Source organism: Diorhabda sublineata, chromosome 5 (assembly GCF_026230105.1).
Source record: "Diorhabda sublineata isolate icDioSubl1.1 chromosome 5, icDioSubl1.1, whole genome shotgun sequence".
Taxonomy (NCBI): Eukaryota; Metazoa; Arthropoda; class Insecta; order Coleoptera; family Chrysomelidae; genus Diorhabda; species Diorhabda sublineata.
This window is the reverse complement of record NC_079478.1, coordinates 32,567,623-32,584,936: the sequence shown is the minus strand read 5'-3', so window position 1 is coordinate 32,584,936 and position 17,314 is coordinate 32,567,623. Positions and strand designations below refer to the sequence as shown.

Sequence of the window (17,314 nt, the reverse complement as noted above, 5' to 3'; positions counted from 1 at the left end):
AGCTTTCCACGTCTTTTTTTAAAATTTTTTTTCCGTAGACTGGTTAGTAATGTCGAATAGTAATTTCTACTTATTGTTCTACCCTTATCCAAAAAATCAATCATGACTATTCCATGGCAATCTCAAAAAACTGAAGCAAGAACTTTTCCAGCAGATAGTTGGACACGAAACTTCTTAGGTCTTGGAGAACCAGAGTGTCGCCATTCCATCGATCGTTGGTTTCTTTTTGTTTCGTAGAAGTGTACCTAAATCTCATCCATAGTAACAATTCGGTTTAAGAAGTCTACATCGTGTTCAAATTGAGCACAATTCGAATGCTTTTGGTCAACATTGAAACATTTGGGAATCCATTTTGCAGCAATTTTTCTGTGTCTAAATTGACTTGAGCTATATGATGAACGCGTTCGTATGAAATATTTCGGTGCTTCAGATATCCGTTTTAGCCTAATTCGACGATCTGATGAAATCATGCATCGATATTTTCGGGGATTGACACAGAAACTGGCCTTCACGATCGGTCATCATCTTCAATGGAAAATTCACCTCTTTTGAAGCTTGCAGTCCAATTTTTTACGGTCGCATACGAAGAACATTGATCACGAAGGGTATTAAGCATATCTTCGTAAATCTGCTCACTTCTTAACCCTTTTAAATACAGTTACTTGATTATGGTTCGATACTCCAATTTTTCAGTTTTCACAATTTCGGTGGACATTTTCTTTTAATTTATTGCGGAGCTCTGGTTTACTTTTTTGACGTCAAACTTTACACTGACACTTCTAATAAGTTATTGTTCGTTGCTATGGCAATGCAAAATTTTGTTTATGCATGGAACTGGTCTAGGCTAACTAGATATGGTGGTAAACTTGCCTCATGCGCGGTGCTTCTGAAACGGCGATAGAAACGTTAAGCGAATTGAGTTGAGAAATACTGGAACACCCTCCTTATAATCCCGATTTGTCGCCATGCAACTATTATTTATTCGGTTCATTGAAAGAGGCTTTTGTGATTCGAAAGCAAAAAGAAATCCCTCGTGAGAGATTGGTTGTGTGACATTCAAAAGCTCCTGGAGAGATTCTGAAAATGTGTAGAATATGACGAAAACTTATTGAATAAAACTTTGAAAAATTTCAACTCTGTAGCCTAATCATAAATTTTTTTATAGCAACATTCTGGTTTATAATTGAACTAACTTCGAAATAGATTATTGAATTAAAAAAATGTCATAAGCACGTGACATCGGGTGACATCTGGAAGAAAAAGTCAAGAGAAAGGGGAGCATTTACAAAACATTCGTGAGACCTGGAAGAACAGGAGCCGAAGCAGTAGTTAGAGAACTCTGAGCTGAGAATAAAATAATAGGCATTCCTTCACAGGACTACCAAAGGAACAAAGACGCAACAAATTTTTAGTTGCGTCTTGGAATATGTTGGATCAGAGTTTGATTAGTGGTAGAAGAAAATACTGGAGAGATCACGAAAACAAATTTTCCAATGATTAGCTAGTCAGAATTCAAAGAAATTTTACCAACCAAATTAAATTCTCCAGATAGGCTAGCGAAAATATGGTATGAAAGTGGGACCTTGACTTTTGAGAAACGAGGCCATGTCATAGCCTTAAAAACAGTATCACGTCCTAAAAAGCAGAACGAAGATGTGTCTAATATAATCCTAATTGAAATTTCTTCGTTATCAAGAAACTGGGAATGTTCTTCTTCTTCTTCCGTGTTTTAGGCGTAGTCGCCTGTTTGTCTTCGATATCCTTGCCTCCTATCCTGCTTCAAGGTTGTCGCTCCACCTTTTTCTTGGTCGACCGGTACTCCTTCGGTCCAATAGGGCTTTATCGCGCGCTATTTCGACCAGTCTGTTGTTATCCATACGACTTAAGTGCTCATTCCATTCAATGAGAATAACTATTAAAATGTGTCGAGTCGATGCCTCCTCTTTAGCAATTAGAATCTTGGTTCTCCCTTCTTCACCTCAGAAGATTAAACTTTGGTAGTCGAAATGATCGCTGGTTGGAAGCTCCAATTCGGAGATATATACTTAAGACTAGGAATTATATTTATAACCTAAGAAACACCGAGGTTTGCAGAGTGGATACAGTTCCAAGCTCCAGAGCGTCTGGTGATAGCCTTAAAATGCACACCGCCAAGTTCTTATTTCCTAGAAGCCAATAAGTAGAAGTAAAGAAGCTTTTACACCTTATAAAGGTTAGAATCAATGTTCGCGGCTTGGCAACAGGCCAGTGGAAACGTATATACATTATCCTATCAGAAAATCAAGAAGAAAATATCTGTTTATTGCCTCGAGAAGAAGAACGTGGAAGAACAACAAAGACACATAAATCACCTATCCAATGTAAGCTGAATCTCAGAGAATTCAAAACGATTATAACTCTTTGAACTCTTGAAATATGAAGAGGCTTCGAGAAGGAGCCCGACACAGATGAGGGGGATACCACCCCGATTACAAAAGACAACTTCTAATAAGAAAGCGTATATGTTTCATTTAATGGTAATCACATCAAAGAAGCATAAGTAGCGAAAGAGTTGATCATATATCAGTGGTCGATATGCTTGATATAGGAACCTTGGGTCCACACTATAGCAAATTTACTATATCATACACGTTTTAAAAGCAAGAAGAACTATATGGAATCAATGATAGCTTCTTGCTTATTTTGCAAAAAGTGAGCCAACTGTACTGGACGCTAATCAAATATTGAGAGGAGAAAAGAACAATACAGTTTAGTATTAATGCCAATTAAAAACGTGAGCAAATTTACCAATAGATTAATACGAGGCATATTTTTTAGGTAAGTACCGTTTTGCGATTCCGCCGCCGTAACCCCAAGGTCGGCGTTCCGCACATGCGCGCTGGTTACCTACATCTCTTGTCTACGCACTGACGCCATTACAGTCTGATTCTTCATTGTGTACGTTATTTACGATGTGTTTAAGTGTTTAAGATGCCTCAGACAATCGTGACTCCCGCTGATTGTGAAGTACGGGCTGTGTTCTCTACGATTTCTTAGTTCTAAAGGCGTAAAACCGATCGATATTCATCTTGAGATGTCTGAAGAAGAAGAAACAACAATCCATGGAATGGCGACATTCATCATCACCCAAAAAAGTGAAATTTGAGCAAACAATTTCTGCCCGAAAAATCATGTGCACATTTTTTGGGACCGAAAAGGAGTATTGCTAGTGGAGTTTCGGCCTCGTAATGAGACAATCAATGCAGCGTCTTATTGTGAGACATTGAACAATCTGCGTCGTGCAATCCAGAACAAAAGACGTGGTATCGTTTTGCTGCATGAAATGCCCGTCCACATGTAGCTAATCGGACCAAAGATCTCATTAATCTTTTCATTGGGAGACTCTAGATCATCCTCCCTACAGCCCTGATCTGGGGCCCAGCGACTACCATTTGTTCCTGCAATTGAAGAAACACCTGCGGTCAGCGTCTTCAAGACGATAACGAAGTCAAAACAGTTGTGATACAGTGGTTAACAAGTCAGGCGGCAGAATTTTATGAGAAGGGTATTCAAAAACTGGTGCCACGTTATGACAAGTGTCTCAATATTCACGGAAATTATGTAGAAAAGTAGATTAAGGTACAGGCTTTCATGTAAAAATAAAATTATTGCGATATCTTTGCACTTCTTTTTTTAACTCCAAAACGGTGTTTACTTAAAAAATATGCCTCGTAGTAACCGCAATGTTTAGGCTGGACAAGAAATTATCTTTCCACAATTTTCTTGAATCCAAATCACTACAGAATCTAACTGCTAGAGACCTGGGAGCATACAGGAAGATTTATCTTAATTTGTCCTAATATGTATAAGGATCATCATGTTAGTGCTATCCACGAGAATCATGATGATATTTCAATTTTTCTGGTGCGATACAACAGGAGATTTTCAATAAGTTTCGTTTCAAGTCTCTCACTTCAACGTATTAGAAAAAACTATGTAGTAGCATCTGTATAGACATTTTGATAAGATAAAAAACTATAAAGAATCTTCGGAACCAGCAGCAACATTAGAAATCGAATTTTATATCGAAATATTTTATTACTATGTGAACGAATAGGATCATGAATATATGTACATACCATCTGCGTCTATCCAGGCATATGTGCCAACTACGGTGCCATCTTCGAGTCGTTTCTCTTTTCGGTACTGACCGCTATCAGTTTGGTATCGAAAAAATCGTTCGGGACCTTCGTCAGTTTGGATATGATATTGGTGCGGAGAAGGAGTATCCCATGTTGGTGCTGATGATGTAAATGTTGAATATACTACCTGAAAGTAAATTTGAGGATACACAAGAATAACTTGATGGCTATCTATTGAATTTGATGTAACCAAACATTTTTTTACAAAAAAATCCAATAAAAAATACAACAAACATTCATTTGTAACAAGCGAGTTCAACAAGCACTTAATAAGTCGTGTGACTAACTAGGACAAACACATTTTTTTTGCCAAAGATCGATTTTATTCTTTATCTTTATCATTCTAACGTTTGTCTAACTTCTCGATGATGTGCTTGTAGAAGAATTTGTCCTTTGCCTCAAAATAGGCTTCATAGTTTTGGACCTTTATATCTAGTTTTCACGTTTTGAAACTTCTTGTCTAAACTAAAGATTGAATTATTGTTGAATTCTACTGGAGGAAAATTTTCTGTTCTATTTGTGGATGTTATATGAACTCTCAATTTTTTATTTTGTACACTATGTAAATTGTGAGATGCCTAGGCACACGTTGCTACGGTGATTGAGTGTGTAGTAGTATAAATAAATAAAGTCTAGGTTCTAAGACATTTGCTTGAGGGATAATTACTTGAATTGGTTGTCTTTCTGTGCATGCATCTTGGCGTTCAATTAAAAAGTGTCTGTTCCTAAAGTAAGTCTTTGGTACTTAAAACATGTAATACGGCAGATTTTTTTAAGTTTAGAGAATAGTCCCAAATGTCAGACCTTTTCTAAGGCTTGTGATATTCTAAGATCCGGAATCAGCTTATTTAAATAGATAATTTCATGTAATTTATGAAAATTTTCTCAGAATCTTTGGAAAGTACTGGTAGTAAGTTAATAGGACGTTACGACGCGAGTTCGTATGGTTTTGGAATCATGATTATTTTGGCAATTCTCCATTGTGGGAGCATCCAGTTGCAATTATTGCATGGAATGTTTTTAAATCGATGTCCTGCAAGAGACAACATAAGGAAGGAAGGAGCTAAAGAGGACAAAATAAAAGGAATTTATATCTGGAAATTGAGTTTATTTCGTTTGTCTATGATTAATTACGAGAATTCATCTTTAAGTACCTAAAGGAACTCTAAGTGCCCTTTGTCTTTTAGTATTTTACTACCTGCCACTCATTATTTTTTGGGATAATGATGATATAGCAACGTTTTGAGTGATTTTATGGCAAATATCTTGTTTCTTAAGCTCAAGTTTGAGGTTTAAGAAGAGAGATTGTCAAAAAATTGTTGCAATTCATAGACAAAAGCTTGTAAAAACTGAAAAACAAACATAAAAATAACTAAATGAAATTTAAATATACAGAAAGAAACCACAATGAGTAACAAAATTAGAGGTAAAAGGGAATAATTAGTAAATAAGTCCGGAATTAAATATTATTATTAGAATAGGATTCATTTACAGAGTAGAAGTATAGTAAAAAATAAGCCCTCAAAAGATAATATCCATTTGTTATTAATTGGCAAGTGATTGTACATTTCTTTTGCTTTGTAAAATATTGAGTCTTTAACTAATTCTGAACGTGGAGTAGGTAGGTGAAGGTCGTGCTTCGCGTACCTAAGGGAATAGCCGGGCAACGACTTTTCTGAAATTGGAGAAGCATGTTTACGAACTAGGTAAACGGAATCATAGATGAATGAGTAGTTTGAAGATTCAGGTACCCCAGAAAGGAACGGCAAATCAGATATATCAATAAGGGCATAATAAACTCTTAAGGAATTGGATAAGTTCAGCCCTTTGGAAAATAAATAATAATCTCTGAGCGTCTTACTTATTTTTGAAAAAAATTGAGCTTGAAGTGACAAAATTATTTCCGTAATTTAACGAAAAATCGTCTTTCTTTCAAAATAACTCAAAGAATATTAATGATACGCAAAATTATGTGAGGGAGAAAAATGTTTTTTTTCAAAATGCATTTTTTGCAGGATAAAAACTGAGAAAGATATGGCCAAGGTTGCGTGCGTACACGCAAAGTACGTTTTTACGAAAATAATTTCCTCACTTCAAGCTCAATTTTTCTTAGAAATAATTCCTTTAAACGGGTCAACCACTCAAAGCTCATTATTAGAACATGAATAAAGCGAATTGTAAAGTATCAACGATTTTTTCAAATGAGGTGAAAGAGAGGGTGAGATTTTCGCTAAAAATAGGAATCGATATTATGTTTTTCATAACTCGCTCAGTTTTAATGCTAGGAACTTTTTAAAAAGTAAAAATGAAGGTTTTTAGAAAAGGCTCGATAAGTTTTCCACGAAAAATGTATTGGTTTTCGGTTATTGTACGTAGACACTTTCCATTTTGATGTTTGAAAATACCAATCAATTTTCAACAAGCAATAAATCCGTTTGTATTGGGTCTGTATAAATCGCAAATACACGATATTTTTTGTTTTTTCATAAGCTGCAATTTTGCTTTCCACAGTTTTTTCCATATTCCATATTTTCCCACTTATTCTCGGAAAACAATCTAAAAAAGTGTTTTTTTGCCTGAAAACCGACAATTTCACTCGCGAATAAGTCCAAAAGTATTTATATTTACAAAAAACTTGATAGATCAAAAGTTGCCTGGTCAATTTATCGTTTTACGTACTTATTTTCATTCCCTAGAAAGGGTGGCATCTATCCTTCAGGGAAAAAGGAACCTCCGGCACAGGGTAAATTTTGAAATAGAGGAATGAATGGGGTATTGAGTAATAAAATACACCGTAATTATATAATTTTATTCAGAACAATGCTTTAATCACAACGTAAAAATATATGTTCCAAATTTTACGAAAAATCTTTAACCAAACAAATTCATTTCGTTAGTTCGAACTGTCTCCGATCGAAAAAACACATTTTTGTTGAAAACTAACCTAAAAACTAAACTCTATTTATAAACCTGAATTTCAATGGTTTGGTAGGAGAAGCCATCAACTCATGAGAACTCTTCATGTCTCCATAGTTATACTCAATCCTAAACTTCTTGCAAACCTTCAATATCAAAGAAGCTATCTCGTTTTCAGCCATTTCTCGCGCAAAACAATTTCTTGGTCCGTAACCAAAAGGCATAGAAGCAAACGTTTGATGTTCATTACCGAATCCACCTGTATCGTCACTGAACCACCTTTCCGGTTTGAATTTAGCCGCATCCTCAAAATATTCTTCGCGCATGTTATTTAAATGAGTGGCGTATAGAACGTGAGTGCCCTTCGGTATGCGATAATGATGAATAATAACATCATTACTCAATACTCTGCTTAAAATTGGTATAGGTGGATCCAATCTCAAAGTTTCCTTCAAGCAAGCCTGAAGATACTTGAGATTCTTTAAGCCATCAACGGTGATCTGTTAACAAAAATATTAGAGTTTAAATTTAATACAATATTGAAGGTGCGGCTATTAAGTAAATAAGACTACCGCAGCTAATGTGAAAGGAAGCATGCGGTTAACGACTGTCAACTGGTTAGTCTGAAGCCTACTCTTTCAAATGCATCGTCTACCGTGTCTTTAGACAGGATAATGTAGTCATGGCTCTCTTTTGTATAGAAGATGTTATTGTTTTGTCGAGTATACGTATTTTCGAGTGGTTTAAGCGTTTTCAAGATGGCATGACCAAATTCGGGGCGCCGAGGTCATAAACGGATGAAAAAAAATTTGGTATTCCTGTTCGATTCGACCGTCGGCAAAGTATTTGTGCGATCGCTGCATCTATGGGAATTGAAAAAGAATGCGTGTGGCAAATTTTCATGAAAATATTAACATGCGAAAATCCTCACATTTCAACAACAAGAAGTTCGCAAAAATATTTGTATTGACACTTTGAATGCGATTGGAAATTACTAAAACTTATTAGAAAAGGTAATAACGAGATCCTGAAAAAAATTACCAATCCATGCACTGGAACAGTCCAACTTCGCCAAGAGCCAAAAACCCGAAAAAGAGTAATCAAAAGTCAAAGCAATGTTTGTTTTTTTTTTCGATAATCATGGAATTATATACCTTCAATGGATTCCTAAAGGTGAAACGGTTGACCAATATTTTTATCTTTACATTCTTATTGAACGCCTTGAATGAATAAGAAAAACATGTTCTGAATTGTCCTTTTGGCATTTTCATCAAAACAATGCGACAACACCGCACTGTCGGTCAAGTCCAATATCCCATTGCTAAACCAACCACCTTAATCGCCGGATTTTGCAACTTACGATTTCTACCTCTTTCAAAGGTAAAATCTGTTTCAAGAGGAACATGATTTGAGTCTGTTGAAGCTGTGAAAGAAAAACTGACGCGCTTCTTGAAGAAAGACTTCCAACACTGTTTCGAATAATGTACGATTCGCACGAACCGATGTAATATTTTATATCATCAGTCTCGTTACTTAAAAGCCACACCTCGTCATTTCATAGTGATGAATAGTTTTGATTTTATAAGGTAAAAATAGAAGTTTCGACCAATTTTTATGTTATTTTATTTTCTAACGAGAGACGCCTAAAATCAAGACCATTCATCACGAACATCATGAAAAGGTCTTAGAAGTATAAAGTTGAAAATAAGTGTGGATAGATCGATGAAAGTGTGAGCACGGCGATTTTGATGCTAGTTTTTTCTCAAAAGTATACCTAAAAATGAAGACTGTCCTGAAAATTTAAATTCGATATGTACAAATACAGAAGCAGGAGGATATTTTAAATTTTTAAAGTTTTATTTTTCACTAATTTTCAAATATTTGTATCTAAGCTCCTAAACAACTTGAAGACTCATGCTCGGGGGCATTTTCTCAGTAAAAGTAAATAATACGATAGACATGTAAGAAATTATCGGGAAAAATTGTTTTCAAAAACGAAATTTTGACAAAATTAAAAAAATTATAGCTCAAATACAAGCTCGATTTCCTAATTCAAATTTTTAAGGCTGCTTGGAGAAAAAATAAAGCAACTTTTCAGAAAGTTTGAAACAACTTGAAGCTCGGGGGAAAAATTATCTAGCTATTCAGAAACAGCGATTTTGAAAAATTTGATTGGTTCTTTGGAACAGAATAAAGGAACTTTTCAGAAAGTTTGAAACAACTTGAAGCTCGGGGGAAAAATTATCTAGCTATTCAGAAACAGCGATTTTCAAAAATTTTATTGGTTCTTTGGAACAGAATAAAGCAATTTTTCAGAAAGTTTGAAACAACTTCAAGCTCGGAGGATAAATTTTCTAGCTATTAAGAGCGATTTTTAAAAATTTGATTGGTTCTTGGGAACAGAATAAAACACTTTTCTTAAAAGCTTGAAACAACTCGAAGCTCAGAGAAAAAAATTTCTAGTTCAGACGGAAAATTTCTAGCTATTCAAAAATAGCGATTTTGAAAAATTTTATTGGTTCTTTGGAACAGAATAAAGTAACTTTTCAGAAAGTTTGAAACAACTTGAAGCTCGGAGGATAAATTTTCTAGCTATTCAGAGCGATTTTTAAAAATTTGATTGGTTCTTGGGAACAGAATAAAACACTTTTCTTAAAAGCTTGAAACAACTCGAAGCTCAGAGAAAAAATTTTCTAGTTCAGACGGAAAATTTCTAGCTATTCAAAAATAGCGATTTTGAAAAATTTGATTGGTTCTTTTGAACAGAATAAAGGAACTTTTCAGAAAGTTTGAAACAACTTGAAGCTCGGAGGACAAATTTTCTAGCTATTCAGAAAGAGCGATTTTTAAAAATTTGATTGGTTCTTTGGAACAGAATAAAACACTTTTCTTAAAAGCTTGAAACAACTCGAAGCTCAGAGAAAAAATTTTCTAGTTCAGACGGAAAATTTCTAGCTATTCAAAAATAGCGATTTTGAAAAATTTTATTGGTTCTTTTGAACAGAATAAAGTAACTTTTCAGAAAGTTTGAAACAACTTGAAGCTCGGAGGATAAATTTTCTAGCTATTCAGAGCGATTTTTAAAAATTTGATTGGTTCTTGGGAACAAAATAAAACACTTTTCTTAAAAGCTTGAAACAACTCGAAGCTCAGAGAAAAAATTTTCTAGTTCAGACGGAAAATTTCTAGCTATTCAGAAACAGCGATTTTGAAAAATTTGATTGGTTCTTTTGAACAGAATAAAGGAACTTTTCAGAAAGTTTGAAACAACTTGAAGCTCGGAGGACAAATTTTCTAGCTATTCAGAAAGAGCGATTTTCAAAAATTTTATTGGTTCTTTGGAACAGAATAAAGCAACTTTTCAGAAAGTTTGAAACAACTTGAAGCTCGGGGGAAAAATGATCTAACTATTCAGAAACAGCGATTTTGAAAAATTTGATTGGTTCTTTGGAACAGAATAAAGCAACTTTTCAGAAAGTTTGAAACAACTTGAAGCTCGGAGGACAAATTTTCTAGCTATTCAGAGCGATTTTTAAAAATTTGATTGGTTCTTGGGAACAGAATAAAACACTTTTCTTAAAAGCTTGAAACAACTCGAAGCTCAGAGAAAAAATTTTCTAGTTCAGACGGAAAATTTCTAGCTATTCAAAAATAGCGATTTTGAAAAATTTGATTGGTTCTTTTGAACAGAATAAAGTAACTTTTCTGAGAGTTTGGAACAAATCGAAGTATGGAGCAAAATTTGTAGCTATCTAAAAGTTCTAGGGGACAGAATAAAGCAACCTTTAACTTTAACTAAAACTATTATTTAGTTGGAAACTATTAACTAAACTCGATGAGTTTAAATCTCATATTTTTCCTCATAAAAGTAGAAATATTATTGAGAAAAATTCCAGGAATCAAGTTATATAGAAGCTGAAACTGGAATACAATTATTTGAAAATTAGTAGAAAATCGACTCCTAAAATTTCAAAAAATCCTCCAACGGACGACTTTACACATATTGGGCTCAAATTTTTAGGTTCATCTTCTTTTTAGGTGTAATTTCAAGAAAAAATTTAGCATCAAAATAGCCGATCCCAATTCGCAAACTTTCTTCGAAAATTAATGGATCTACCCATATTTATATTCATAGTTAGACATTTCTAATTCAATAACAATGATTCATACTAACCTCTCCAGAGTAATCTTTAATTTCCGTGTATAACTTGATCTGGCAACGGGGGTTTCTGGCGAGATGGTAAAAAAAGAAAGCCACGGAATGAGCTGTTGCATTAGCACCAATCAAAAACATGTCCAATAAAAGAGTCATCACGTCCTCTCCTACGATATTTTCTTTTAGCAAAAGATGTTCAATTAAAGTAGGTTTTTCCAAAATAGCATTTTGCGCTTTCTTCTCTTGTAAAGAGTCTTTTGCTTTATCAACGTATTTAGACAATACACCATCTATCAAATCGCAATTTTTTACCAAGCTCTTCCATGCCGGAGTTTCTATGAACTTCCATAAGTGAAAACCATACTCCAACTTCCTAATAGCAGCTGTAGCTCCAAATAAACCATCTAGCAATCTTCCGGGATCAGAAGCCGGACTTACTCCAGCTGGATCAAGAAATCCTAGTCTTCTATTCAATGTGACCGAGCAAAGACATTCCAAAACCCACTTATAAATTTCTACCTTAAAGTTTCCAGGCATTTCTTCTTGTTTGTTTCTAATAATCAACATCCTGTCGATGAAATCCGAATTATTTTTATCAATGATACTTTGTTGGTCCGCTACAATTGTTTGAAGAGGTATTTCAATTGATTTACGCATTTTTTCCCACTCTGGTCCATACGTTAGAAATGGACCAGCTTGTTTATAATTCCTGCATTGCAGTCTGTATTTTTCAACAGAATCTAAGCATGATCTAATGGGATACGGCCCCTCACTCTGAAATACAGCACTAGCATGCTCCGGTCGACTCAACAGGACGACATCACTTCCAAATGCGCCGTGTAATCTGACAACAGGTCCATAAACGTCAAAGAATTTTTTAAAGAATGGTGCGTTACCTCCCCAACTAAGGATACCACCGAAAAATTTGCCTCCGCTTAATAAATATTGTACAACACTTACGGTTATTTCAGTACCCATGATGGGAATCATACCCCAAAATTTCGATATAAGTCGCAAGCTGATTGGTCCTGGAATCTCATCGAATGATATAGTTTCTGTTGTATCTGGTAATTTTTTAGTTTGAGGGGCCAAATAAGTGCTTGCTTCTACTTCCTTTTCCTTTAGGGGCGTAGTTGATTTGGTTTCGGCCGGATACGTCTTCGTTGCTAACGCTTGTTGTTGTGCCTGAGCGAATTTTGCTGTACGGAAGAATCTTTCTCGATCCACTTGAAAATATACATTTTTTAATCGAAAAGAAAAGACTTTTGCATTATTTGACCACATATCTATCACTTTACACTTTTTTCTCTTTGTTTGATTTGACACTTCAATTATCGTATTGATTATTGAAAAAAAATTATGATTTTGTCATAGGTTGCTAGATAAGTTTGGTTCTCTCACTAATTATTAGTAGGCATGACATTTTTTAGAAATGTCATTATATTAGGTTAGAATTATAAAAGTAAAAATTTTCTGTTACTTATTTCAATCTCAAAAAATTAGTTTAATTGTTTGTTAAAAAGCTTTTTCGACAAGGTAATCAGTTAAATGATAAACTGACCGAATATAACTTTGGCTGACTCATTTATTCAATTTTATACTGATTAGAACGTTCGGCAAATACAAACGCTTCTCAACCAAACGCTATTTCTTCTTTTTTTTCATGACAGAATGACAGACGAGGTTATTTATGATATAAAAATTAACTTCTTCTTTTTTTATTCACTATACCTACTTCAGAGAATGTGGATAGAAATACTGTCACTGTCAAAAATAATCATGTACATTTTTTATTTCATATTTTACCGTGAATAAGGTAATTCGGAGTACAGGATATGATACCTGTAAGGTGAAAGTGTGAAATAAAATACGGTCGGGTAATATTGTTCTAGAAATTAATGTACTATAATGAACAATTTCCCGATTTGTAATACAGGGTGAGTCATAATGAACTTCACATACTTCTACCAAATGTAGTCACTCAGGGAGGATGTGATTACTGAAAATAGTCAATTCCTCTTCCCTATTAATTTACAGGGTGGTTCGTAATATTGACCATGTATTTTAAGGGGCTATAGTGTTTACACATTTCATTTTATTTTCAAATTTTTTTCACTATACAGTACATTACCATCAAGATTCGACTAGTACTAGTTATGCTTAGAAACTCCAGGATTGGCTATGGAAAAATCAATTTATGAATTCGTATTGAATACTGTACCCTGTATAAAACTTATTTTAAATGCAATGAGTAGTTTTCAGGGTGCAAAAATAACCAATGAAAACGACATATGCAAAAAAGTTGTCGCACTTTTATTTAATTTTCAGTGAACGATTAAATCTTATCAAGAATGAAACAACCGTGATGACGTATCACATAATAATATATTAATTTAAACAAATGTTATAAATTTCGAATCACCTTGTAATTTAATGAAGAAGAAAATTTGACTTTTCAGTAGCTTCATGATATCCTCCCTTATGGGCTCTACATATGGTTAATGTATGTAAAGCTCTTCATGACTCACCCTCTATATTTTACAAATATTTAAAACACTCAAAGGGTGTTGAGTGATTCACATCTAGCTCCAAAAGTACTGAAATGAATGCATATCTTCCTAAAGTAACGGGGGATGCGATGTACTACATATTCGATCAAATTATTGCATATTCTATTAATTAGAACGGCTAATAACATCGATAACATCCTTTCTATATTTTCTATAGTTTTGAAAAATCTTGACTCAAATCTCGTTGTACGTTTGCAGAAAATTCTGATTCGAACAACCAAACGTGGGCATAGTACTGTTCTGTCCTGCCCTTTCACCCAATAAGCGCTATTCAGTGATTCCCAAAAGTGGTCCAGGTGTATCCTCAAGGGTCTACGGGAAGCTCTTTAGTTATATCTGATTTTTTGACGAGTTAAGAATTTGGTATAAATATAGCAACTGGAACTAGTTTAATTATTTTTGAAAGTGGTTTAGGAGGAAAAAAGCTAGGGAACTTCTGCACTAATCGATACAGATTACAGAAAACTACGCTACATTTCTCTAAGCTGTACTGTATCACATGCTTCTCAATGTGTCCCCGGCCTAAGCAGCATCACTGGTTATTGTTACGTGGGCGGCGTGAACAATATAATGATCTTCGATCATGTCAGCTAAGAGGTAATCTACTCATAATGTGATTCCCGTTGTATCTCCTCAGGAAAACCAAAATTTTTAAATTCTGATAGGATTTTTTTGCAAATTAAAAGAAATAGGCGTATTGAGTCTGACGCACAGTCCCCACTTTCTCCATTTGGGATCTAATTCTCATGGCTAACTTCTTTGGTTGTCCAAACAAAGTCAAACAACAATTTGGACTACTGCGATTGGAGGAATGGTTTGGGGGCTTGAATTTTCACTGTTTGAACTTTTATCGTGTATATATAACCTAACCAATTTCCCTATTCGTTTTTTTGAACTAAGAGACACGCGTCACATGTTGCCCAAGTGATAATTATTTTAACTGCTTTGATCTGGGGCTTCTTCTTCTTTCACTACCTCCTGGATCCCACTCTAGCATTCACATCGATACTGTTTTTTCGTCTGTTTTTCACAAATTTTGATTTTTTTCAATGTTTTTTTACTATATGTTACTCTTCAAATTTCCGTTATTATCATTTCCTTTCATATCGTCATAATCCATAATGTCTTATTTTTATTTCTTCCATGTGGACTTATTTGCCATACCTCATGATTTTTGTTTTATTTTCAACCTCATTTCTCCTCTTTCACTTGTCAGTTTTTTCCAATATCAACGACGTTTTTTTTTTGTATCTAGGATTATGTGGATTGTTTAGTTTCTTCCCTTATATTTCTTAGTACAAAATATTCTTCAATTTCTCCATAGCTGATCAGTACACTTGTTTTTGATTTCTTCATGTTCATCTTCTTCTTCTTCCTTCCTGTATGAATGGTTTAAAAACTGTTTCTTCTTCTGTTTGAGCTTCCTGGATTCATATTGTCTCACCATATCTTTCTTGGTCGACCAATACTTCTTCTGCCTGTTGGCGATTTATCCCTTGCGATACGCACTAGTCTTTCGCTTGTCATTCTGCTAATGTGACTAATCCATTCTTGTTTTCGTTTTAGTACCCAGTCAATTACATTTTCTACCCTGCACGTATTTCTTATATTTTCACTTCTTCCTTTGTCTAAAAGTGTTTTTATATATTCTGCTTTTTGTTTCATTTGTAAGATGTTTATTATTCCAAATAGTGCTGTTGAGGTATCCTGCTACTTTATTTGTTTTGACGACCTGATATCGCACCTCATTCTTGACATCTCCATAGGTCGTTATGTATATTCCCAAATATCTAAATTTTAGTTCCTGTTGTATTACATGACCATCAATTTCTATTTTGCAGCGTTCCTTAGATGTTGTCATGCATTTTGTTTTCTCAGCCGAAATTATCAGATTGTTCTGTTTACTTACTGAGTTGAAGATGTGTACTAGTCTCTGGAGATCGTCTTCGGATTCAGCGAACAGTACGGCATCATCCGCGTAGCAAAGTATTTTAAGTTGTTTGCTACCCTTCTGGTACCCTTAGCTCTGTCGTACTTTCTTTGTAACTTTGTCCATTATTATATTGAATAAAAGGGGGCTTAGTAAGTCATCTTGTTTGATGGTGCTATTTACAGGTACAGCATTTGTCAACTTGTTATTAATTCTGGCTTGGTCTGCGGTCAAACGTTTTTTGAAGGTCTATGAAACACAGATATGCTGGTTTGTTATATTCTATGGATTTCTCAACTTTTTGTCTCAATATGAATCTCCGGTTCTAAAGCCTGTTGTTCTTGCGTTAATTTTGTTTGTTATATTATGTGTCTAATGCCCCATATAGTTATTTGGGCACTTTTTATCTCCTTTTCGAAATATTAGAATCATTGTACTAGTTCTCTATCTGTCAGGTATCTTGCAGTATAATTTTTTGGGTTCGATTGGTAAGTGCTGTCGTTAAACTGTCTCCTCCGTATCTTAGTAGCTCGTTTAGTGTACCGTCTTGCTCGGATGACTTCGTATTTTTCAGAGCTTTTTGTACTTCTTGCTGACTGATTTATAAATCTTCTCTTATTTGTGGTTTATTAGTTTATGGTTGCCATTTCCTTTAAATAATTCTGTCAGATGTCTTTCCCATTCTTCTTGAGGAATTTTATTAGTTTCTGCAAATTCTGTTATTTCTTTTCGCTGTGCCCGCAGGAAACACCACATTTGTTTCTGGGCACTATAAAAATCAATTTCTAATCTTTTGGAGAATCGTTCCCAATATTGTCAGTCTTACTAGTAGATTGATCACATTTCGGATTATTCTGTATTGTTCTTGGGACTCTGGGTTTCGTTACATTTTGAGCTTCAAATAAATATTCCGTTTTTCTTTGCATTTATCTTTCACTTCTTCTGCAGCAGATTATATATTATTTATTATTTTATTCCATCTTTCATTTACATCTTCGGTTTCGTTCATTGGGTTCTGATGTAGCTTTTGTGTAATTCTGTATTGGTATAGTTTTTTTGTGGAATCTTCCCATAGTGATTCTATATTGATTCCTTTCCTAGTTATTTTTTCTTATTGACGCCTTGGTGTTATTTTCATGCGGATTTTTCCTAGTACCAACCTATGTTCACCACCTTCGTCTGCAAAATTTAAAGTCCTAATTGAGTTGGGTGTATCTGTTGGTTTTTCAGAGCCTTATTCATAACCTTTTTCCTCTTGATTGAGTTAAAATCTTCTAGTTTATCCCTAACCTAATCAAAGAATACTAAGGGATAGAGAACATAATAAGATTTCAAGAATTTCATCCGAAAATGAATTTAACAGTAAATGACGAATTCTCATAAAACTATAAATATTGATACTATAATTTGTGTTGTTACTTTTTTAATATGCAAGTAGCGTCCTGGTGACTTAGTTATTTCCAAAATCGTTTGTACATTCAATTGTAGACAGATACGTGCGTAACAACCAAACATGATGGGTTTTTAATGTACGTAATCGAAACACGTCTCTGTACAACTG

The 17,314-nt window shown here is 34.4% G+C and overlaps 1 protein-coding gene across 1 annotated transcript in view; it reads right to left on the bottom strand.

Annotated features, from left to right (window-relative positions):
* The window catches only part of LOC130444585 (uncharacterized), an 86,835-nt gene that overhangs the window by 5,395 nt on the left and 64,126 nt on the right, over positions 1 to 17,314 (bottom strand). Inside the window, exon 2 of the mRNA XM_056779809.1 lies at positions 4,119 to 4,308. Coding sequence (XP_056635787.1) covers positions 4,119 to 4,308 — 190 coding nt within the window. The remainder of the gene's footprint in view (positions 1 to 4,118; positions 4,309 to 17,314) is intronic.